Genomic DNA, 25,923 nt, shown 5'->3' on the forward strand with positions numbered 1-25,923 from the left:
AATCTCCAAATCCTGGGGCACTGAGAATTATTATTATTTTTTTTTTGGTAACACTTTACAATAAGGGTACACTAAGTTAAGGGTTAGTTAATGCTTAATAAGCATTAACTAACCCTTAATTAACAGTTAACTAATGTGTAATTTACTAATGGTGTTCATGTTAACTAAGGTATTAATTTATACATTATTTAATAGTTTATAAAGATGACTATTAAATAATGTATAAATTAATACCTTAGTTAACATGAACACCATTAGTAAATGATTACCAGACACGTTAACTGTTAATTAAGGGTTAGTTAATGCTTATTAAGCATTAACTAGCCCTTAATTGTTGTACCCTTATTGTAAAGTGTTACCTTTTTTTTTTTAAAGAGGGCCCAAAAAGAGATGGAACCTTATAATTCTGTAAGATCAATGTGGTTTTGGTTCTATAAAGTTCTGTCTGACGGTTTACAATGAGATGGGAAATGAATATGATATATGGGAAATTAATATGGGAAATGAATATGATATAGCCTAATGGTAAAATTTTGAAGCACATGAATATTGCACCAAATTAAATCAATTTTGGTATACTACTTTATATTTTGATTATATTTACACTCGTTAAACCCTAACCCTTAAATTTGATCATGAGCCCCACAATGCACAATAATGTCAGTTTCCAAGAAATTTCACTTTAAACACTCATTACATCATAACACAAAATGTTTTGAATTAGAAAATATAAAAACAATTTACAACACTTATATCAACTCAGTGATATACTGACCTGCATGCCATTGTATGTGTGGCTACTGTCCTTGCCCCAAAGCAACAGAATCTCATTTTCTGCACATATTTTTGTAGTTCTCCTTGTCCACTGTTGTTTGCATCTTACAGAGCTCCATGAAGACTGGACAGCCTCTTCCTGGTCCCTCTCTCCCTCCATCCTCAGCCCTCACTGTCCCTGTTTCTCCCTGTTTAGACTTTGCTACTGATGTGGCTGTTGTCCCCCCCCCCCCCCCCCCCCCCCTTTTCATCTGTCTCACTCCCCTTTCTCTGTTCATCTGTTTCATTCCTCTCTGCTATTCTCTGTGCATCTCTCACTCCTCTCTGCTGTTCTATGTACACCTCTCACTCATTTTCTCTGCTGTTCTATTTATCTGTCTCACTCCTTTCTGCTATTCTCTGCTCATCGGTCTCACTCCCCTCTGCTGTTCTCTGTTCTTCTGTCTCATTCGTTTTCTGTGCTGTTGTCCTCTGTTCATCTCATTCATTTTTGCTGCTGTTCTCTGTTCATCTGTCTCACTCCTTTTCTCTGCTCTTCTTTTATGTTCATGTCTCACTCCTCTCTGCTGTTCTCTGTGCATCTATCTCAGTCCTCTCTGCTGTTCTCTGTTCATCTGACTCACCAACACTGCTGTTCTCCTCTGTTCATCTGTCTCACTCCTTCTCTCTGCTGTTCTCTGTTTGTCTCACTGTACAAGTGTGCCTTGAGAAGTGATTTAAAAGATGCCACTTATCTGGCTAGCCGGAGCTGCTCTGGCAGGGAGTTCCAAGCTTCGGCACTCTGACAGCGAAGGCACGGTCACTTTTTGTTACCAGCCGAGTCCTGGGAACAACCAGCAGGCCTCTGCCAGACTACATCAGGCTGTGCTCCGTCTCATAAGAGGTTGGTTATATAGCTGGGGGCCAGACCTCGCTGTGCCTTCCAAGCTATCAGTAAAATCTTAAAATCAATTCTAAAATTAACGGGCAGCCAGTGAAGAGCTGCTAAAATGGGGGTGATGTGATCTTGTCTTTTCGATCTGGTTAAGAGTCTTGCTGCTGCATTTTGCACTAGCTGCAACCGGGAGAGGGAACGCTTACTCAAGCAGGAATAGAGGGAATTACAGTAATCTAAACATGAAGATAAAGGCATGGATAACTTTTTCAAGGTCAGCAAGGGATAAAAAAGATCTTAAGCAAGAAGCAAGACTGGACAACCCTCTTAACCTGATCATAAAAGCAGAGATCTGAATCAAATAACACACCCAAATTCTCAGCTACTGGCTTGATGTTGTTGGACAAATTAACAATATTGGAGCAACAAACAATTTCAGACTTATTTTCATTGAGTTGGAGGTAATTCTGTGACATCCATCTTTTAATATCTGAAAGGAAGTCTTTGAGGCATTTGAGAGTGCTGGATCAATCACCTGGTTTTAAGTGTATATATATCTGAGTGTCATCTGCATAACAGTGACAGTGAATATCATGTCTGCGGATGATGTCCCCCAGCGGAAGCATGTAAATGGAGAATAACAGACGGCCCAAGATTGACCCTTGTGGAACACCATATATCATATGAGCTGTTGAGGAAGTGGAGTAACACAACAGGTGACAACAGTCACCTTTATCAGCAGTGAGGAGGAGGTCATCGGTAACCTTCAAGAGGGCAGTCTCTGGGCTGTGGAGGGCTCTAAAGCCTGACTGAAATTTTTCTAAGATGCTGTTTCTATCTCGTTTTGGGGCCAAATCACCAATCACAAGTGATTAGTCAGTGCCTTGGTCCTCTTGGAATTAATACAAAGTTGACAGTTAAAAATGTAGGTGTCAAATCTGTGATCCAGTCCTGTTTCTTTCATTTAATAAATATTGCCAAAATTAGATCTGTTGTGCCTTCCCAGGAACTGGAAATACTAATTCATGCTTTTGTGTTGTCTCGCCTCAATTATTGTAATGTTTTTTTTACCTACTATTGCTCGGTTGCAATTGCTCCAAAACCCTGGTTACTAACAAATACCTCTCAGAGAGACCACATTACTCCCATTTTAGATTCTCTGCACTGGTTACCCATCAAATTCAGAATTGAGTTTAAGATACTTTTAATAACTTTTAAAGCTCTTCATGGATTGGCCCCATCTTATATTTCCAATTTATTGTCCAAATGCATACCATCACAGTGCCTCAGGTCTGCTGATCAAGGCCTTCTTGCTATACTCCATACTAAAATCAATTCAAGGGGTGGCTGTGCTGTCTCTGTTTTGGCTCCCAGATTATGGAACTGCTTACCTATCTCCATCTGCACAGCTAATTTGGTTGACTGTTTTAAAAAATGCTTAAAACTCATCTTTTTACTTTGGCTTTTAGTTTTACTTCTTAATTGTTGAGGCAGGTACATGTTTGCTTGCTTGCTTTAAGCATTGTTTTAATGAACGGATGATCCTGTTTTTATTGCTCCCTGTGTTCCTTTTACCATTTGTATTTTGCTCTGCCTCCTTATATTTTAGTACTGATTTTTACCCACATATTGCACTTACTGGTGCTGCTCTAATCTGCATACTTTATTGCATCACAATTTTGCATGCTCTTTTATTTATTTTATTTATTTGTTTATATCATGTGAAGCACTTTGTGACTTCTCATCTGAAAAGTGCTATAAACACCGTTTTACTTAATTTACTTTTCTCTGCTCTTCCCTTCTGTTCATGTCTCACTGCTTCTCTCTGCTGTTTTGAGTTCATCTGTCTCTGTGTGTGTGTGCGTGTGTGTGTGTGTGTGTGTGTGTGTGTGTGTGTGTGTGTTTCTGCTGCTCTCAACCTGTACTATAAGCTACACATCTTGGTTAAACCCATCTTTGAAGCTACACATTAACTGGGATGGTAACCTGGATAGGATTTAGCTGATATTACATCCACATATTATTGATTCATCAGTAGATAAAGAGGAAAAACCTGTTAAGAAACAATAATGATTATTGTAGGTCATCTCATGTTAGGCTCTGCTAGCTTAGCTAAAATCCTAATTTACCCTTTATCATTATCAAGAAAAAGTGGGCTTGTTCCCAAAACTACACAGTGCAGCTTTAAAATCCATTTTGTTACATATGGTTTCTACCAAGATGTGACATTATAAATGAAAAAAGCAGGTTTAGGGTGAACAGATCTGCACTGGTAGAGGTATAAAAGCCTGTTATAATGTGTCACATTACATGATTCTCACTGCTAAAATTTGACGCTTCTTAGATTGGTGCATATGGATGGGCTAATTAATACTGCCGATGGCAAAATGATGTTGCACTCAGACACAGAACCCTAAAATGAGTAATTGATCATAATATCACACACCTGCACTTGCATGAATGTGCCTATGTACGCATGTGCCTACGTACTGCACACACACACACATACACACACACACACACACACACACACACACACACTCACATAGGTCATCTAGAAAGCTAAACATTTTAGCGCATAGCTTTCACAAAGAAAGGATATTACAGTATAGAGAAGTCAGAAATTCCAATCCATGCAATGGTACCAGCTTTTTAAATAAGTCAGATATTATTAATAGAAACATCAATATTTTTTTTTCTTTTGTTCTTTTGTTAATTTGTCTCACTCCCTTCTGCTGTCTCTCTTCATCCTCTGCATTTTTTCCTTTATTTGAGAGTTTTAAGTAGAGGTAGACAGGAAAGACCAGGAGAGAGGAATATGACAGGCGACAAAGGTCCTGGGCCGGATTTAAACCCAGGATGTTGCATTTACACAGCAGGCGCCTAGACCACTCAGCTACCAGGACACCCACAATGTCAATATTATAGTTATGTTTTCTCTGTGTGCTTATGAAAAAGACTATATCTGACTCAACTGTCTCCCTCTAAAGAGGAAACCAATGTTTATTTAATCAAATAATTCATCAAGTCTTATCATTCCAGCCCGTGGCTGTGGATAATAACTGATATGCACAAGAAGACCAGAATCCTAGAGGGTGATAACTTCATTCACAATCAGCAACTGTTTGTAAAACGCAGCATGTAATGCTGACTAAAAGCCACTAGATGGCAAAAGACAGAGGAAGAAATGCAAGGTTTTGTGCCACACGTAAGGAAGGAAGTACTCAGCAGTGAATTGCTTCCTGACTGCTTGGATGAGAGATCTGCCTGACTCCCAAACAACAAAAGGCCTTTGATGTTGTGTGCTTTCAGAAATACAGCATACACTTAATTTCTATTTGGGCTGAAAGTTGTGAGCTTTACACCTTCTTTGAGGCACAAATGAAGAAGGCATCACATGATACATCATCTAATTCATACTTCTTTTGAGTATATTCTCTAACTGGTCTGAAGGTTGTGATTATGTCAGTTTTTCAACAAGATTCAATGAAATAAATACATGCAATGTCATTAATATTGTCAATTTTTACAGGGCAATAAGCCAAATTTGTCTAAGTGTGTCAAATGTTTGTGTATCATCCTGCACACACACACGCGCGCGCGCGCACATCTCCCTCACTTCCCTCCATATCCCTTTGACTCTGCCCTCTTTCCTCTGTGTTGGAGAAAATACCGTACACACAGTCAGTCAGAGAGGTTTGGGGGAATTTGACCGGTTGCGGGGTTTTGGTGGAGCCCACAACCGTGAGGGACTAGTGCACCGAAGATATTTCACATCCATAGGCTCTGCCACTATGATAAGTCCACAGTATATTTTACTCCCAGTTGTGGGTTACTATAGAGACGCCTCTTGGTTATATGACGGTCCCCCAGCAGAGAGCCAATGGACGGCGGCAGTAAGGTGTCTGGTTACTCCCAGTCAGCCCACGCTAGATGGGCAAAGGGAGGGGTTAGCCAGCTCCTCAGCAGTAATGGTAACTTGGCTGCAACTGAGGAGAGCAAATGCCGTACACAGTGGCCAACAAACGCGACTTCTAAGTATTTCCGACAGATTTGTTTATTGATTAAGTGCGGCCGCGCGAGCACCCACACGTGCTATAGGAAGTACTTAATCTGTAGTGGATGTTTCTAGCTGAACGCGCCGTGGAAAGGTAAACCTGTTGCCTGCTCGTCGTAGCCTCTAGTCTCCCAACTCTCCAAGATGTTGCTTTGTGGATGGGATGGCGTCCGGTCTCGTTTGTCTGCTCACTGGTAGCCTGGTCGGAGTACGAACATTTCCCCATCAAGCTCTTTCGTAACCGTACTTGCCCGGTAAGTTTCTTTTCGACTCGTTTAAGGAGCTGTAATTTGGAGCGACCTTGTGATATCTCCGTCCGAAAAGTTTATGGGAGCTGTTGCCAACTCGCCAGCGATTCCGCCTGCCAACTCCCGGGGAAAACGGAGGAATTAGGTTTTAAACGCCGATGCTTCTTCTCTCTGTTGCAGACAGGAAAGACAAAATGTAGAATGACTTTAATGTTGGTTGTTCAACTGTCTGCTTGCTGGGACTTTGTACGTGTCGATCGTAAAGTAATGCGTTGTGAAGGGATTAATGTGGCAGCAGTGTTACAGCTGATGTAAGACATGGGGCATCGCAAGTTTAACCACACCAGTAACTGTATTGTAACTTTGAGGCACGAGCAGTACAAAAATACAAGTGCTTTCTTTCGCTGCACTCTTGATATGATTTTGAAAATATATAAAACATGCATCAGCATTTGTTAGCAAGTAATGGCTCCAGTTGCCTTAAAAAACTTTACAAAACCTATTTGAAGCAATACATGTGCCAGCCTAGCACGGACTGAAGGTTTTATGGGAGTTGTAAGAAGGAAGCCTGTATTCTCCCCCTCCCCCTTCATTACCATAGGAAAGTAATAAAGTTACTGAGTGTCAAAGGTCACTGGGCTTTTGAATATGTAACATTCAAGGCTAAAGGAGAAGGTGTGGAGATCGCATGAGCGAGGAACACAAGCAACTCATCCTCCTCATCTGGAGTGGCTGTGATGGAGATGGTGTGTGCATCATTGGAAAAAGGAGGAAAGAGGCGAGTGGGTTGGGTTTGAGGTGGTGTGTGTGTTGGGGGGAGGTGGGGTGGGAGTGCGGTTCAGTAAAACCATGCTCTGCATGTCACGGTACTCATAGCAACCCTGTGATTAGCAGGAATGGGGCGGATGAGGTCGAGACCAAAATGAGAACTGAGGGCCGTCAGTCCAGAGCAGGGCTGATAATCATGGAATAATCATGGATCTGCTTTTGGCTGGTCCTGACACTGGCTGCCCTGAAAAACATCAACGGGCAGGGTGGCTTAGTGGTTAGAGAGACCGTTCCATAACTGAGAAGTCCCAGGTTCAATCCCGGCCCATGTTGTGTCCAGCAACAACCAATGTACCTGTTAACTCATTATAAGTCGCCATGGATATGTCAGATAAATGCCTAAATTGTAACAGAGAGCTACAGCTGATGAAAACCAACCATCAAGATTTCCTCTTTATTTAAGGGAGTCACTAGGTGAACATGTTCTGTTCCCATTGCCTTCCTCTTTCCTCACAAGAGCACTAACAGTGGTAGGACTCAACTTTGAATGCTCTTCTTAATGTCATAATGTTTTGCAGCAAGGAAGAGCGTCTTGTAACACTCAGTATATTCACACAGGGTAAAGGAGGAGGTTGTTTAACTCTGCGTCTTCAGTTCGAATTCTATTGTTTTGATAGAATCCAGTCCAATAGTTTTGTTTTGCTGACAGTGAGCATTTAGAAAACATCAGCCCTTACATCATCAGTCATCTTAGTTCAAAGGATATTTTGGTTCAGCCCTCCCTAGACCACGATTCTAGACTGTGTGTGTTTTGAATTTGAAGCGTTTGCTTGCAGGCTGCATGATGCGATTCTGGGAATAGAGGTTCACTCAGAGTTTGTTGCTGAATTTTCCTGGCGTGAATGACTCCAGAAAGATTTTCACCTCAACTCTGGCACGGAGTATCTCTTCTCACCGGCTTCTGGTCCAAATGTCTTTGCCAGCTGAGACCACAGCCCCAATGTTTGGAGGATATTAACAAATTCCTTCTCATATCTCAGAATTATGCCGTTGGAAATTACAGTGGGATCTAGTGTTTTCACAGCTGATTGTCTCAAAAGTCGTCGCCCACTCAAGTTTTCAAGAGATTTTGAGGTTGGAATAAAAGAAACGGCTTAGGGAGAAAGTCGTGTGTGCCTTTCTGATCTCCTTTTGTCACTGGCAAATGCGGAGAGATGGGCACTGAAAGGAGGCGGCAGAAACTGAAATTAGCTGCGGTGATTTTTTTTCATGAGTTACTCAGCTGAAGTGCAATTTTGTGGGGCTTGTTTTCAAATCCATTTCATGGCTTATAGCTGTGTCACAGACAGGGAGGGTGGGAGGGTGGGAGGGAGGGAGGGAGGGAGGGAGGGAAGGGAAAGCTTCACCTAAGTGCAGAGTAAAGAGCACTATCACGTTTCCAGGATTATTTTCTTTAAAATCCTTGTGACTGTGGCCAAGACGTGAACACTGAGCAGCGGCAGCGGACTAAGCTTTGTTTATGTTGCTCTCTGTAAGTATAGTGTGGGAATATATGGCAGCACCTGGGAACAAACATCCCCACTGTTTGAAAAAGAGAATGAGGGTGAGGCGTTGAAGTGGTGAAGGCTGTCTGCTCTCACTGTTTTGGGCCGCTGCCTCCTAAGCCCCCTCAATAATGAGCAGGACCACAGTCCAATAGGAGAGGAGCTGGCCTACCCAGCAGCCTCAGTGTGGATAAAAACATTCCACTGTAGGTCTCTGTTGAAATAACAAGGGGTGCAAAACAATCAGCCTTCACAGCACCCGCTCTCCCCATTCTCATGGGTAATGAGCTGGATGGGTAGTAACCCACTTTGCCTCACTCTTCACGCCTCCCATTGACCAGAATGGTTAACCTGCATTCCTGCATAAACATGTATGACATGCTTACTCATTAACTTCTCTCTAAACTTGGATTCATAGAAAGGATGCTGTTTCCATCATACTCACCGAATTAAAGCCTACACAGGAATAAGGCTGCAAACCCAATTTAAGATGAGACTTTGACAAGATGACTGTATGGGTAATCGACGTGATGCTTCGTTTTTTTCATAATGTCAAACAAATTAATCGTTACTAAAAGTGGTTAAAATCATGCTGTTTTTTAAAGCTTTTTTTTTTTACTTTGAATGTGGTATTAAAAGGTTTCAATTTTAGCGGGTGCATTTTTTTCTCAACAACATTGAGTCAGACATGGCACTTGTGACTGATAATATGAACTTCAAACTTTTGTGAATACATGAAAAAAAGCAATTTGAAAATACAGCTGCAAGCAGCTATTTGCGGTGTTCAACCCATGGGCCAAACACACTGAGATGCCTGAGATATTTGAATCGGCTAAATTGCCAATTTGTCCTCACAGCAACATTATAGAGCACAGCCAAATGTGCTCTGACACTTTGGGACCCCTTCACAAATATGTATGTGAAGTTTGATTGCTAAATGTTAAATGTTTAAGTTTGCAAGGCTGGCCTGATTGTGGCTCTATGGAGCACAATCAAACACTTTGTTGGGGCCCGAACATTTCTGTGAAGTTCAGTTGCTCTAGCTGTAAGCATATTAAAATTATGCCTCACTTCCTGTTTGTACCTTTTCTCCATCAACATTGTTTGTGTCTCACACTCAAACACTTGGAAATTCAGAAGTATGTGTAATAGCTGTAATCTAGGACGTCCAAATATGCTGTGTGCACAATTTTGTGGAGATTGGATCTTTAGAACTTTGTGGGAGAAATGGCGAAAAAAGGTTTTGCACAAAATTCAAAATGGTGGAAAACAATCACACTGGTATGTGCAGTGAATTCAGGCAGTGAAATCTGAGAAAAAAAATATTGTAGGCTTTACGGTTCTTGGTCATTATAAAAGTTCCTTGTTATAGTGCCAGCACTGGCTGAATGAAGCATTTAGGAATTCTGCCTACTTTCCCATTTGTTTATCATAATCATCAACTTTGTTCGTGCATCACAGCCAAACCGTTGCAAGTATCAATATTCTACAGGCAAAAACACCCCATCTGGGAAGACACCTCTCTTAGTCCAAAAATACGGTTAGTTGTTAAATGTTTTTTTTGGAGAAACATTCTGTTCACGCTATAAGTAATTTAAATACTACGTTCAACTGTAATCTCCATTTCAGATCATTTCTGGCACTGTTTGAGAGAAAAATCCTTAAAGGATAAGGCTGGTGTTTTTTAATGCATTGCTTACTGACAACAAATCCTATGAAAATAATAAAATCAACAATGCGTTTGCTCTACTCCCGTTACTTTCTGACATCCCACGTACCGTTTTTAGCCGTCAACCCGGAAGTCATTGGCTCCAGTTGTAAGCTAAAAACCTTGAAATAAAGCTCACAAAGACATAGTTTCAATTTTAAAAATCGCTAACTGTTACCACGAAAAGTCAGGCTGTTGTAGTTATTACCAAATCAAATTCAAATGGGAACAAATTCTTCATTACGCCGGGGACTATTTTCGGTGCTACGGAACTACTTTCCTGAGATCGCAAAGTGTTTACAGTCTGCTTATTAAGTTGTTGAGGAAAAAGTCGGCTGGCCCGGTGCATTGTGATGATGAAATATGTTGCCCAGAGCAACGGCATGGCTCTTTGACGTGTTTTTAATCGTTTTTTTAATACAATGGAGTTCTATGGCTGCTGGGACATGGCTGCATTGGGCACCGGCTACATGGACGAGACTTGTTGGCAAAACAAAATCATTGCTGATTTTGTTATTTTCATAGGATTTGTTGACGGTAAGCAATGCATTAAAAAACACCGGCCTTATCCTTTTAAACAGGATGTTTTCGCCTCTCCTGCCCCATTGTATGTATGTGGAATAGATAAGTCTGTATTAAGGAATGATGGTCTCTCAGGTAACGCAAGCAATTTCTAAATAGTTTTCATTGATTAAATTGTGTCTGCAAAATCGATGTCAATGGCAACATTTTTTTCTTAAGAGTCATGTTTCAACTGTGAATTACAGCCAGCATCACCCCAGCCAATAGCCTGCGCAGGAGGATTTTCTCATAACTCTTTATCAAATAATGCCTATTTTGTGCTTTTGTAATAGCTGTGGCCAGATTTGTTTGGCACATGACTTGTAGATATGAAATCGGTGTTTAAATTTGCAAAACAGTTGCTATTACAGGAGTTCTCCCAACTTTATGACAGGCCCCCTATAACTGCATTATCGCAGTTATGGTTACAATACAATTTCTTTGAGACATTATAGGATATATGTAGATTTTTTGTTATGTTAGAAAAAGGTAAAATATCAAGACCGGGGGCGTCTGGCATCATGTAGTTCCTCTTGTTGCATCCTTTGTATGGAATGGAAATAAAGTAGTGTTGGTTCAGTACGTCGATCAAAGGTCTGTAGGTGTAAAGCAGGAAGCCCTTCACAATAAGGATGTGAGTCTCGTCCTCCTTACAGTCAGACTCTAAAGTTGTAAAGTTGGATTCCATACATTGAAAATATGCTTGGCTGGACCAGTCATATGTTCTGAGGTTGTTCTTTTGCTCATATTATTTCTACATTTGTACCTCATCTTTTTAGAGGTGTTTTTGAACTTTGATTAAATTAAGGTGTCAATCACTGTTATTTGACTTGAAATCTGACTTGACTTGAATCCTTTTCTATGTTGTGCACCAACATTACAAAATGTTCTATTGGTGAAAAGGAAGAAAAATTGGGTTGTTAGTCCTACTGTGAAGTTGAGTCATATTAATAGTTGTTAATCACGAGGGAAGTATTTTGATTACTGACGTGAATATAGTAATCTTAAAATAGGTTATGTAGAATTATTGTAAATTGTACTCTAAATTTTACGTGAAGTTGTTTGCCATCATTCAAACAGATTATGTGTTTAATTTGAAATCCAGTGTGATTAATATTCAAATAGGAACACAAGTAACAAATTATGAGAAAATAATTTTAGTTGTGTTAATAGTACATTTCATTTGAATATTCCACGTGGGGATAAACTCAAGAAACTAATAAGTGAAATAGGTTTGATGAATGCAAAAAACACACAAGGAGACATACAAAATTGAAATGGGCCACATACAAACTGAGTTGTTCAGACTCCATGTAAAGCAACCATGTGTTTATTTGTTTGTTTAATTGGTAACTGAATAGAATGTACTTTGTCATTTATGGAACTGTTTCATCAACTACCACTATTATATTATTCTAGAGGAAAGTTTGACAAAGTTTGAGCCCTGCTGTGATACTTGATTAATTCTGTTCACTGGGAGTTTTGTCTTAATGCAAACTCTGTAAAAATGTGTTTTGAGCGATTGTATTTTGCTAGCTGCATAGGAAATGAGAAATGGATTACACTGTGTGCAACCCTACTTGAAACTGATTGCAAATGACTTATACATGTGTTAGCTGTTCTTGATAATGTTATGTAGTATTGTAAACACCTACTATGGTAACACTAACAGCTTTTCCATGCAAAGCTATGGCCACAAAGATATGCCCAACCCTAAGCTTTTCTTCCCACTGCACTGCATCAACACATGACTAGTCTTTTGCACTCCCCACACTTCCACTTAAACATGATACACACCACACGCACATAACTATTTAGGTGCTGATAGTTTTTGCTCAGTCAGATGTAATCCCTTAAAACCGGAGCTTCCTATGTTTCTCTTGCATCACATCATGGTGGGATTTTGGGGGATTTAGACCTCATTGTCACCCCAGCGCAACAGCTGGGTTTTAGGGCGACACAGTGATAGATGAGAGGTGAACATGTCTCATTTCTCCTATTTAAAGGGGGCATTTAAGGTTGATTGACTGTGCGGTTTATGGCACTTTAAGCCCACAAATCCCCATCTGACTTGGGCTATTTAGGATGGTTTTGTAGAAAGTTGAGTACAGCTGAGAATAGATGCCAAAACATAAAAAATGTATTTACCTTTATTGTGTCAACACATAAAGTATGATGAAACTGCCTGCTCGTGGGCCTAATGAGTGAATTCAAAGGCGTTCCTCCTCCCTTGAGCGCAGCTTGCTGTGACATGTCTTGTATTCTAAATTCATGTGAAAGTGCTCTTGTAAACAACTGTGATAAAGCTCCATGTTTACCTTCATTCTCCAACAGAAGCTGAATTGCTGTATCACTGCTATCTGCAAGGTGATAGAGGCCACTGAGCTTGACCCACTTTTAACTGATATGAAATGTAATCGGGTATCAGAGGCATGTGTTGTTAGTTATGTGTACGGTTACTTGTACAGTAGCAAGCAGCTCTTTAATCTATTTAGACCGCACAAAGGGAGGTGTGTGGCTGCTTTTTGTGTGGATTACATTTTTAGACGGTGCTGTTTGGTGTACATTTCTCATAGTCTTCAGTTGTTACTTCAGTACTAATACTTTAGAAGCTACAGTCCTTTCAGTGTATCTTGGTAAAGTGTATGGGCATTAAGAATGGCTGCCACAAGTTTGAAGCTCCAATCTGACAACAGAAGCTAGTGGGAGCTCAGAATAATAAACTGTTGCTTTATAAGCTGTAACTCAAGTAATGCTCAACGTGTGTGTGTGTGTGTGTGTGTGTGTGTGTGTGTGTGTGTGTGTGTGTGTGTGTGTGTGTGTGTGTGTGTGTGTGTGTGTGTGTGTGTGTGTGTGCGTGCATCATGTGCTTGCGCTACCTCCTCAGCTGCAGAGCATGACTAGATGGCTCAGATTTGGAGGTGGTGAGAGTTGGCCTAAGGGAATGGCGGAGCAAGAAATGACTGAACAGCTTTTCTCGACAAACTAACCACTGATTTTCTCACCTAATGATCAAAATCACAGCCAGTGATAAATGCATGCAATGCCTGAGGTTATTGTAATGTGGCAAAGTGATTTTGTGCTTTCCTCCTACACTGTCAGACCAGTAGGAATGAGTACTGTATGGATTAAATTGTGAATTCTTCTAAGGGCAGATTTGATCTCTCTCTCATGAGGGTTTTGCTGATAATGTTAAATAACCTCAGTCTGAGTTATGTAGCACTCTGATTCTCACAGTAGGTGTGATGTGCAGATGCCATTCTTTTCAGGATTACTTGTGTCATAGCTAGCTCGCATACATGAAAAGGGAGAAGAAGCAAGCCATTTCTCTCTTTTGAATATGGTTTAAGCTTATTCTGTGTATCTGCGTGTGGTTTGTACAGTGTCATTTTCTGATGTAAATCACTTGTCCTAAGTTCCTACTTGTCTACCTGCACAGGGAAGATGCATGTGTCTCTGGCAGAAGCCCTGGAGGTTCGGGGAGGTCCGCTCCAGGAGGAGGAGGTCTGGGCAGTGCTCAGCCAGAGTGCCGAGAGCCTCCAAGAACTCTTTCACAAAGGTATGAATATATGGCACACACACTGTACAAATACATTTATTTTTCTTATCCCTGTTTTTCTTACACCCTTTCTTTTTCTTACACCCCTCAACTCTATGAATCTGTCCCGATTGTCGTTGTGAACTGAAGTGGTTGGACAAGTATCTTCCACAGCAGTAGCAGGCAGGTCCCTAAGGTCGCCAGAACCAGCCACGGTTACCTAGCAATATGCATCCCTCACCTGTAGTGGTTCAAACTTGGTTACCAACTGTTGCACCACTTCACTATATTTGGCCATGTGCTTTATATAATGCACCTAAATGATTCAGTGTCATAATGAAGCTATAATAAATAACTATTGTCAGGTTAAAACCTCATAACTCCAGTTTTGGTATTTTATTATTCGATTTTATATTTTCTCAGTTGAATTTATAGTATTGTATATATTATACATTTTACATTTCACAAGTTTTGAGACTTTCGAGTGCCAAAAAATTTGGTGGGGGGCTGACATATGGACTGCGGTCCCACTGTGGGCAGCAATGGTTTCTAAAATAATAAGTAGGCTAAATGTGTGTCTATTTTACATATACAGTAGCCTATTGATAATCTGGGTATTTCAGTATAAAGCCAAAGCACCGTGATTGTTAACGCAAGACATTTACAATAATCACCAAAGACCTCTTCAATATATATTTATCCCTTTTCTAGCATCATAGTTAATGACATTTGTGAATGGGTGACAGTTGAATATTGAATTTTGTGACTATTATGACATCAGTTCATTCATTACATCTTTGAAAACATTTTTTTTTTTTACCTATCTTTTGATGTAATAAATGCATTAATGTAATAATTATTACAATAACAGGAAAAAAAGTTATTACCTTAACAGGAGTTAACATTTATTACATTAATGGGAGATTGATTATGTTAACATAATTATTACACCACTAGCTTCAATTGTTTTTACATGAATTGTTCATTATGTTAATGGGAAGTTATAACCTTTACAGTTGTAACAAATGAAACTAGCGCTAAGCTAGTGTTGACTTGTTTCTCGTTTGATGGTGCACTGTCTCATCCTGTTTCCACACGTTCTCTGGTCTGATCAGATGAGAAGAGTTTGATTCTCCCTCTTGTATTCTATTCTAATTTATTCTGTTCAGTTCTGTTCTCTTACCATTCTTCTTTATTCTCATGCTACTGTGCATGTGAAGTGCTGTGAATTTAAACCTTTTTAAGTGTGTTTTTTGTCACCATCTGTCTCTTCTTGATTTCTCTTTTCCTCTTGACGCCATCCACCCACCCACACTTGATATTTCATCTGTGTGGTTCCTTGAAAGGGCGAGTTCACCTGACTCTCAAAGTGTAAATGAAAGTCATTCATCAACCTGAGGATTGAGTGAATGGTAGTTCCTGGAATCCAGCTGACTCATGTGATCATCCAGTGGGAGTTCTTTATGTTGTTTTGTTCTTTCTGTATGAAAAGCACACGTATGGTTTAAGGCATCTGATTTCAGTGTGCAATGTAGTTCTCTAATGTTCTCTACAGTTTTTCTTAACTTACCGTTTCCTCTCTTGCATCATGTCTGGAGAATGGGGCCATTAGTTTTGTATCATTGTCCTATCCTGGGGAGTGTTAATGCATTCTTCAGTGTGACACTAATCAGTCAGCAGATGTTAAGCAGAATGTGTCATAGGCCTTACTAATGCCCAGTTGAAATGTCGAAAAGTACGCCACCTCACAGCCAACACAAGTTACCTCATTACTAGTGTACAGTGGACATTTCTGACTCTTGCATGCTAAGTCATTTGATAATTTGCACATGATGGCTTGGTTATTGTAGCTTAGGAGCTGTTTTGATCTTTGGCCTGCTTCTTGCCATTTCAGTGATTGCAGTACTCCCTTTCTTTCAATTAAAATTTTGAAACCAGTCCAATACATATAGGCCTGCACATCTAGATTACATTTTCCTAATGCAAAATCACACTCATCACAGTCATTTGTCCAGTGAAACTCATTGTTGCGCCCTGACTCAGTGTTCTGCAGTAAACTGAAGTATTGAGCTCTGTATTTAAAGGCCCTGACACACCAGGCCGACGGTCGGCCGTCGGCCAATGTCGGGCCGTCGGTAAGCGTCGGTGTCCCTAGTTTTTGCGGTGTGTCCCGCACCGTCGGCACTAGTCGGACCCTGTCGGCGGCTTTTCGGCCGATTGAGCATGTTGAATCGGCGTCGGAGCCCGTCGGTGAGAGAGATCACTCTGATTGGTAGTTCGTGTTTTGCCTCTGGATGATTGGACTAATACATTTATCTCCAGCTCTCGACACAGGTTCGGGAAAGCCCCTTGAGGCTGTCACTGGAGTAACGTTATTCATGATTTCACCCATTTAGTGCGGTTTCTCCTTATTTTTCGCCTCCGCCTCTTCCTTTCTTCTTCCACATCCAAAAGACCAAGGGCTGACAACGCCAGTGCCATTTGCAACTTCTTATCAGACATAAGGTATGGAGAGTTATTTCCCCTCACGCAGGCGCAGAACGTACGTGCTAGTTGGCCGTCGGCTGTAGTCTTTGCAGTGTGTTCAAGTGCAACTTTTTGAACCAGACACAGGCGACGTGAGGCGACGCAACAGTCGGCCTTCGTCGCCGCTGGTTTTTTGACGTCGGTTTGGTGTGTCAGGGCCTTAATATTTACCTCGGCCTCAACTGCTCTTCCAGATAGCCCAGTGTCCACATTGTGTCTCCAAATAAGACTTTAATGGATGTGGCTCTGGAGTTAACATGTTAGTGTTGAAACAATAACTTCTTTATTGTCCACAGGCGGATGTGATTCTCATGGAAGAGGTTCAGAAGGCCTAGCCCCTCTTTTTTTTCCTAATCTGTGGATAGCAGCCCCCTCAACCACTCTATTCTATGGAGCTTGATGACTTTATTAAGTTTGCATGCACACATTTGTGCATGTGTTTATAAAAATTTTGTTCGCAAACTGTCCAATTTGCCTGTGTGAACACGCCAAATTTTGATTTAGTTTAATGACATCACTCAGGGCTGACAATCTGGATTTGACTGCCCTAAGGTGAATAACCACTCCCACTCACCAAGTCTCATTTTCTAGCTTTTGTCGTCGGAGCCGAAAGCGCAGCCCTCCAGTGAGGCGGCCAATCAGAGCAGTGCGTCATTAGCATAAAATTAACGGCCATAGAAAACAACCTGTTTTTTAAAATGGAGACACTGAGAGGCTGGAACTCGCACTACAAAAGCTGGATTTAGGTGTTTTTTGGTTTTGTTTTGGGTTTTTTTGCAGTACACTTCACAAACATTTTTTAAAGAGCACATGGAGCACAAAAAAAACAAGTAAAATATGGGATCTTTAACTCTGGGGACATTTAGCAGGATGTGAAGAGTAGACCTAGTCGTACAGAAAGCTGATGAGATTTGAGACAAATTTGTTAGATGGGGATGTCAGACCAGGGAGGGCTTTGTAAATAAGAGTGAGCCAATGGATTTTCCACCAAGTATCCTACATAGATAGGTCCAGTTAACTGATGCATACAGATCACAATGATGTTTTCTATAGGGAGCATTGGTGACAGACCTGATAGCTGAGTCATACTAAACATCAAGCCAGTCAAGAGAACACTTGCCTGCAAACCTATAAAAAACATCCATAATCACACTAGTAATCTGATAATGTAGATCATGGCAAGTTTGGCAGACAGAGTGAAGCAGGATCGGTTTGCGGTACAGAAAGACAAGTCGTGCTTTGACTTGCCTGAAGAGTTATTATGTGTTGCGAGGAGGAGATGGTACCGTTTAACCATACGCTGAGATATTTGTATGAGATGTACTGAACCATTAATGGTCATCATGATGGTGCCAGAGAAAGCCTCCTGGAGTGTAATAAAACTGCTCTATAGGGATTGTAGTACAGCATTTGGGGAGGTTCCAACCAAATACAAGTGTTTGTTGTCCACATAAAGATGGATAAATGAGTCACCAACGCTAAGTGCAATATTATTGATGTAGATGGAGAATAATGTGGGGCCGAGGATGGAGCCTTGTGGGACACCTCTGGTGACAGGTAAGGGCTGAGACAGTAGATGCTCAGCTTTAACTCTGAGTTCTACCAGAGAGAGAGATGGAGAACCAGACGTGCTGGTTTCTTTCAACCTTTCTCATACATCAGAGGTTCCCACTATCTACTATCTCTCTGTTTCTCTCTCACTTTGACTGGCCACTGGTCTACTGACGAGGCCAAAATTGTATGTTCAGTTTCCAATAAAAGTCCCCACAGTAATATTTTCCTGAAAATTGACCTATTTTCAATTCTGAGAGCTCTGTCTTCTCTCCTTGTATTCCTGGGAACTGATTCCATTTTAAAAACATGTTGTGTTGCAATACAATCTTAACCAGCATTGTCCTAAAAGGTATGCAGAAGCATGTGCACAGGCTTGCTTTGTGTCCTGTACTGTGTGCCGTGTGAATAAAGTATGCAGAAACAACAAGTACCAGATATTCATCAGCAAAAATGAAAGTGAAGATAAGGAAGGTCACTGTATTTTTTGATGTGCAGTTTGGATATTCTGCCATGTACTAACCTGTGACTGCTGTGGTGGAGAGTGTACCGTAGTTTGTTTGACACTCACTAAGCTCACAGAAATACTCACACTTTCAATGAGCAACATATTTATAGTTTGTCAGATCATGAACCTTGTAGTCCTAGACAAATATACCTCTATTCCACCAGGTTTGCAAGGATGCTGTTAAACCAATTAATCCTTCATTTTCTCCTCACAAGGAGATTGGCTATCTTTTAGATTAAACCATTTTTTTTCTCTTATTGAGCTCTCCAGAAGTTTATTCTTTTAAAAAACAATACATGTGTGCTATGAATTAACTGTTTGAAAATTAGTTGTTGTTGGCTGTCATTTAGTAGGCCTAGCTACTATCTAACATGTAGGGTTTTTTGAGAGCCAAGACAGAATAGTGTGCTGGAAAATTGTTGACAATAATACCATACCAATTTTGGTTGTTCATGCACGAGATAGGACTCGCTATATCTTAGTGGATAATAAACTAAGATCATTAGGTCTGATGTCAAAAGTCACTAATGTAACAGCCAAACCAATTAGGGAAGCAAAATGCTGATTAATATGGATATTTCATGATTGAGAAAGATAAAACACAACCATAATTGGTTATGTGGCTAAAGAAAAAAGAGGCTATAGGAACCACATTGCAATAATGACAACTGGTATTTCTTTGCATTGGCCTATCTTTCCTTTAGTTGAATAGAAAACCCAAGGTATTTCTTTATCATGGACAGCTGATTGACAGATAGAGACACAACATTTTGCTACTTTAGAGAAAGTAGAGTGAGTCTGTTTTACTTGTTTTAACTTTTTTATTCTCAGACAAATCACCAATCAGCATTCTGGCTGCGATTCAGAAGTAATCCCACACAGCGGGGGCTTAATAACAAAACTGCATGTGTCAGTAGTCAAACCTCAGACTTACCTTGTACCAATGCCTCTCTGGCAGCTGCATGTGAAGGGTAGAAATACAGACGCCTCCATGATTCAGCTTTGCAACTTTTTTTTCAGATGCAAGATATCTGGAAGTGCAATAAGACTAGCAACCGAGCAAAAGAAGAAAAGCACTATATTTCTCTGTCTAATAATTGGCCCAAATCTAAAAGGAGTTGTGGTTATGAATTTTAGATATGAATTTAAATTCCTCTTTCATTCAGTTGATACTCATATGATTTCCTAATGACACACACATCTGAGTCTATCTGCACACACTACCATAGACATTGTATTGACACATATCTGTCATTGCTGAGGAGACTGAAGAATGAAAACCAACAAGTTAGATGGCTCTCAAGTACAAGACGGGTTTCTAACAGAGCTAGGGATTCATTTTGAGTAATCTGTTCCTTAATAATAAATATTCTTGCACAGTTAAGGGGAACTGCATTGCTTGGATTTCTGTTGGACTGTCATAGATTGTTTCATGGCACTGTTCTCAGTTCTCTTGAGAATGCAATTTCATTGTAATCTTTACAGAATATCATTAATTTTGCCAATACGTGATGATCTGGACAGTTAATGATGTTTTCCTTAGTGATATTGTATTCCTTGGCCATATAGGCGTAGACACATTTGTCAGTCCAACAATGTTCAGTTCAGTAGATATGAAAGAAAACACATTTTTTGGTGATGGCACAAGGAAAGGTAGCTGGCACGGCTGGTTGGCACTATTTTTGCGATGGCGCCATGTCTGAAAATATTGAGGGCGTTGGACTGTGTACTAGTCTTGGTGCTTTTATACAGATCTGAATGATTCATGTACATTTCACCTGGACCATAACTTATTTAAAGAACTTATGCATGTGATTTAAGTCAGCATCTGCAATAAACGTTGTGACATGGGCACAACCATTCAGTGCTATTAACAGAATTTACTTTTTACAGAACTTCAAATGCTTCTTGATGGTAGAAAATGAATGCACACGTTTAAAAACGGATTAAGGATAATGAAGCAATTTCTGTTCACAAATGAATGGCAGCCTTGACTGGCAATCAGCCAACTCTTGGCTTGATTTTGGTCGAGGGATGTTTTTGCCACCTGTCATGGACTCCACAAGATCAAGGGCCTTGAGAAGCTTTTTTTTTGCTTTGTAGATTAAAGCACCACATGTAGTGTTTTATAGGCCTAAATGTCTCCTTTTTTTTTTATAATATTTTGTATATTTCTCTCTCTCTCACTCTCTCTCTCACTCTCTCTCACTCTCTGTGCCTCAGTAGTTATCGTGTGTCTCGACTGTTTAACTGGCCATCTTCTCTCCTTGGGGGCTGCATGTGTGAAATGCAGAAGGCTTGGCATGCGCCTGAAGGCTGAGACTGTCCTGGGGTGTAAAGCCTGGCCTCAAGTTCCACTGCAGACAATCCTGACAGCCACTAAGGATTTTAAAACTCAGCTCTGACATTTAGACCGAGATTCAAGGTTGAATACTTGGAGCGTTTTAGATTATATCATTTTAATGTTTACATGGCCTTGTGCTGCAGTGATTGCGATTGTCAGCTAATATCCGTCTTTGTGTTTCTTTGTGCAGTTGCGTAGCCATACTGAATAGATTGTGGTCTCTCGTGCATGGTTTTGGAATGCTGAGTGAAGCTAAAATGTGAAAAGCAGATGTCAGAACCAGTTATTATACAGTCGCTGAACTATGTAAAGAAATTTGTTACCTACCGCGAGAGCGGATTAATAACAGCAAACATCTAAACTTAAAGCGTGTTCAACTGGTCTTACTGGTCAGCTATTGTCAGAAATGGAGAAGTGCATTTTTTAGTGTAACTAATGGTTTAAGTAGTAGCAGTAAAACCAGAATAGGCATTGTCTCTGTATAACTGAGGTTAGGGTTATTTCATATGACGCATAATTAGCACAATTTAAATCCATATAGACGTATTTTAGTTCCATCTATCTGGGGCGCAGTAAAAGTAAATGTTACAATTTCTTCCATATGCAAGCAGGGTGCCAATATACACCCAGCTCAGCCAGGCCTTACGGGACTTTTCAGACGAGCCTGTGAGGATGACACTGTGAATGCCACATTATGGCACTATTACATTCACACTGTCCAAACACTGAACCGCCACCAGGACGGTCATATTCCATGTGTAAATAACAGCGGTTAGCTACTGTGTTTGCATAAGAATGATTTGTTTGAATAAGTAATGTGCTGAGTATTTCAGATTAGGTGGAGGAATTCCAGCTGTATATTATCTAGGACCGTATAGAGCCCAGTGTCTTCCAAGCTGCCTGTGTGTTCCTCTGCCTGCCATTCGTCCCTCTGCCTTACCACTCTACCTCTGCCTGCCTGCCTGTCGCTCTAATGGTATGTTTGGTGTGGAATTTAATGCATGGGACACAGCGCAGTTTGTATAAGCTTCTATTTTTGGAGGACAACTCCTTGGTCTAGCGCTTCACAATTAGTCTAGTCTGAGTCCCTGCCCCTGATAGCTCAGATGGCAGCTAATCAGATGAGCTTTGTCTGCGACTTACAGACAAACTGTAGTGTTATGGTGTATAGAAATTGAAGTTGTAGAGTGTACTAACTTTTGACGTTAATAGGGAATCTAAGGATGGGTGCCATGGTCATGTTTTGAAATTCCCTGGTCCCAATAGTGTGGACATTTCAATCCCGATGTACAGCGTTTGGATTCTGCTTTCATCTACAGTGTATTGAAACTGTTCATTAGATGTTACTCTCAAAGAGTGTCCCATTCACTAATGCTCTGGACAAGCAATAACAGTAAGCCGAGCAGAGGTGTATGACACATCCTAGGCTTTGTGTGGGATGCCTCTAGTAACCCCAGTCTCCTTTTCAGTAAGGTCTCCAAATGGTCACACGAGTTTTAAACAGGAAACATTTATTTACTTAGCGAATTCCAGCTTTTGAAAACAGATATTTGGTACCTCGAATCCCGTTTCTCTGTCCCTCTCTCTCTGTCCCTCTTAGAGTTAAATATCAGTCAAAGAAAGGAATTTTGCAGCGCTGCTCAAACATTCCTTTGTATATTTTTAAAACGTTCTCTAACCATACCACTGACTGTGGCTTTGTAGGAAAAGAGAATTACGCTGTGTAGCCATTCCTTTCTGCTTCCATGCCTCTTCAACAGTTATTTTCTTGCACGGCTAAGAAAGCAACATGTGTTTTTTGTTTACTTCAGTCATCTTAAATTTCCATAAAAGCCAAAGCCTTAGCAAGAAATGCATCCACTGTGGTTGGATACGTCTACAGTTGCTGTATTCATGCTATAAATGCTTAGGCAAATTTTGAAGTTGGTATTGAGCTGTTCTGTGATATACTTCACTCTAACACTGTGTGTGTGTGTGTGTGTGTGTGTGTGTGTGTGTGTGTGTGTGTGTGTGTGTGACAATGGCTTGGAATTTGTATATATAAATAATGACAGACCAGTGTGTTTACTATGCCATTGCATAATATAATGTTTGTATGTAAGTGGTTATAGTCTGTGCAGTGCTTCAGTGACGGGATTCTTTTTTCCAGTACATAATTTATTTTGATAAAATATTCCCCCACTCATGTTTTTAGAGAATACCGTTTTCAGACCTCTTTTACTGTTTCTGTTCCCGATCATATCCCTGGTGCTTGAATTGTCTGTTTGCCTCTTCCCCCTCCAGACCCGGCGGCCATGGGCTTCATCATCTCTCCCTGGTCCCTCCTGCTCATGCCCTCTGGCAACATCTCATTCACGGACGAGAACGTCACCCAGCAGGACTTGAGGGCCTTCACAGCTCCAGAGGTCCTGGAGGGGATCTCCTTGGCGTCCATCTCTGACATAGAGAAGGTATATATATAACACATGTGTTGCAGGAACCTAATACAAACTCTGTGTATCTCCTAAATACTTGACTGTCAAGAGATCTATAACCTTATCCTATCTCTAGTGTTATAGCTCAGGCATATTTTATAAACTCACATGTAAAGGCAACATAAAACAGAGCAACCATATCATCACCTGGAATGCATGATTTCCTTAACCCATGTACAGATCTGTCCCCCCTCTATTCCACTCTTTCATATGCAACTCTTAATAGTAGGGCTAAAAGCCTGTATGATTGGATTCTTGTCTCTGGCACGGCCGCCTAGACCTCAACACAATTTTGTGCTGAGTCAGTTTTCCGGCCTTGGTCCCGTCTCCCTAGCTGAGTTCTTTTAGCATACAAAATATTATCTATTCTTCTCATTATCAGAGGTTGTGGGTGAAAATACGTCAGCTGTGATTGCCACAAATTTCCTTCCTCGATGGTAACATCTGGGATGGTGTAGTTACGTTTTTAGGGTGGCTTTTAAATTTCCACATTTTCTTAAAATGTGAGTGTGCCTTTAAATTTGTGGCAAGCTCTGTTCCTAAAAGACCTTGAAGGCTATGTTGCATTCTTTGGCAATCCCTGAATTATTCTTTCCTCTACCAAGCCCAACGTTCAGGGGAAGTGATTTCTCTCCCAAGCAACGAGTGCAGAGTAGTAAAGAAAGGAAAATGGAAAAATGTTTTTGGATTTAGGCAGGAAGCCTCTGTCTTTTTCCTTTCCAAATAAGACTGAATTGAACTTTTATTACAGTCCAGCAGTTATTGAGTTGCAGTATGTTTCTCTCTCAGAGGGCATTTTAAATGAGACATACCTTACCACATAAGCTACTGTGTGCTGAGAACAGAACAAAGGGTCAGGATGGGGTTGCATTAGTCAGAGGTTCTCCTCCTCAAGTTTTTTTTCAGAACACAACAGGTTGTGCTAGATTTAATGAGACATGACTTGTTTTAAATGAGATTCCACATCTGGTTGATCTGAACATACCTCCTCTTTCCATCTGCTTTTATTTTGTACCTGTTGTTATTTTAGCAGAAGGTTTGTGTTCATTTATCATATAGGCCATGATCTAATGAAGTGATACAGTGCTGCTTATGTAACCCCTCTGACAGCCTAACTGGTGTTCGTTTTTCACAGATGCACATGTACTCTCTGGGGATGACCCTGTTCTGGGGAGCAGACTATGAGATCCCACAAAGCCAGGTGAAGTCACTACCACAGATCTTTTTTCCAAATTACACCTGGTATTAAAATGTGATCTGTATCTGAATATCTTATCTGGATATGGGAAAAAAGGTGTAAACACACAGAGCACGTATTGCGATGGGGATGTGATCGGATCTGCCAGACCTTCGGAGGTGGTCTGGCTCACATTGAGATCGGATCTCAGCCAGAGTCAGCCAGGTGTAAATGAAATCCGTACAGTATGTTCACATTTGTGAGAAAGTACCGCCCACGGGGTAGAAACGTCTTGACTCAAACTGAAGGTTGCCCTCTATTCAGGACTCCAGCATGATCCGCTCCCACCAGTCATCACTCCTCATCCTCATCCATAGTGAAGGAGTCGCTGTAGTAGCGTTCACAGCAGCTGCAAAGCTACAAACACTGTTGAGGCATAAACAACCTGTCGTTGTTTCTGTTGCGTACTATGAGAGAGTCGAAAAAGACGACTGTTCCCACTGCAAATGAAAAGTTAATCCAGGCTATACAGTATCTCCTCTAATGACTCTAAACCTGTTTTTGTTGACAATGCCTCCTCCCCGCCTGCTGCCTGCTTTGCATAGTGCGTGTGAAAAATTTGATCTGATCAAAGTTGGCACAGAAATAAGACAACGAGAACGCATATAAATACCAGGTGTAAATGCAAAGCTTGTGAACGGATTGTTCATTATCCGGATAGCCCCTCCTTTTCATCTGTATCTGTATCTGTATCTGTACGCAACCAAAGTCACCACATATTTCTAATACAATGATGTCAGTACAATTCATAGCCCTTCAGCAGTGACAGGTATCCAATTGCTATTTACATTCTGCATAGTGACACATGCACTCCCGCTGAATATGCTGAAAATGCTGTAAATCATCACTGCAATGTCAATTAAAATTGACCACTAACATTTTGTGTGCCATGCAGCCCATGAAGTTGGGGGAGCACCTGAACAGCCTGCTTCTCAACATGTGTGATGACGTCACATTGAGTCGGATGTCGGTGCGCACCGTGCTGGATATCTGCAGCAAGCACATCAGAAACTCCAGCTGTGATCCCCCCTTCTCCTATATCAGAAAACTGGTCCGCTTGGTACTGGGCAGCCTTTCCCAGGTACACATGTACATGTACATGTGCATGCAAACACACAGATTCACACACACACCAGTGACACATCATTGTTAGCTGAACAGTTGAATACTCTCATGCAGTGTAATTTTAAAGTGCAGTTATGACATTGACA

At 40.8% G+C, this 25,923-nt stretch overlaps 1 protein-coding gene across 6 annotated transcripts in view; it reads left to right on the forward strand.

Annotated features, from left to right (window-relative positions):
* Positions 1–5,642: 5,642 nt before the first annotated feature.
* ptpn13 (protein tyrosine phosphatase non-receptor type 13) overlaps positions 5,643–25,923 on the forward strand; it is a 61,825-nt gene continuing 41,544 nt past the window's right edge. For all 6 annotated transcript variants that reach the window (XM_071894906.2, XM_071894909.2, XM_071894908.2 and 3 more), the window contains exons 1-5: positions 5,643–5,959; positions 13,974–14,093; positions 23,285–23,451; positions 24,611–24,676; positions 25,608–25,793. In XM_071894906.2, coding sequence (XP_071751007.2) covers positions 13,979–14,093; positions 23,285–23,451; positions 24,611–24,676; positions 25,608–25,793 — 534 coding nt within the window. In that variant the 5' untranslated portion in view covers positions 5,643–5,959; positions 13,974–13,978. The remainder of the gene's footprint in view (positions 5,960–13,973; positions 14,094–23,284; positions 23,452–24,610; positions 24,677–25,607; positions 25,794–25,923) is intronic.

This window comes from Centroberyx gerrardi, chromosome 2 (genome assembly GCF_048128805.1).
Source record: "Centroberyx gerrardi isolate f3 chromosome 2, fCenGer3.hap1.cur.20231027, whole genome shotgun sequence".
In the NCBI taxonomy this organism is placed as follows: domain Eukaryota; kingdom Metazoa; phylum Chordata; class Actinopteri; order Beryciformes; family Berycidae; genus Centroberyx; species Centroberyx gerrardi.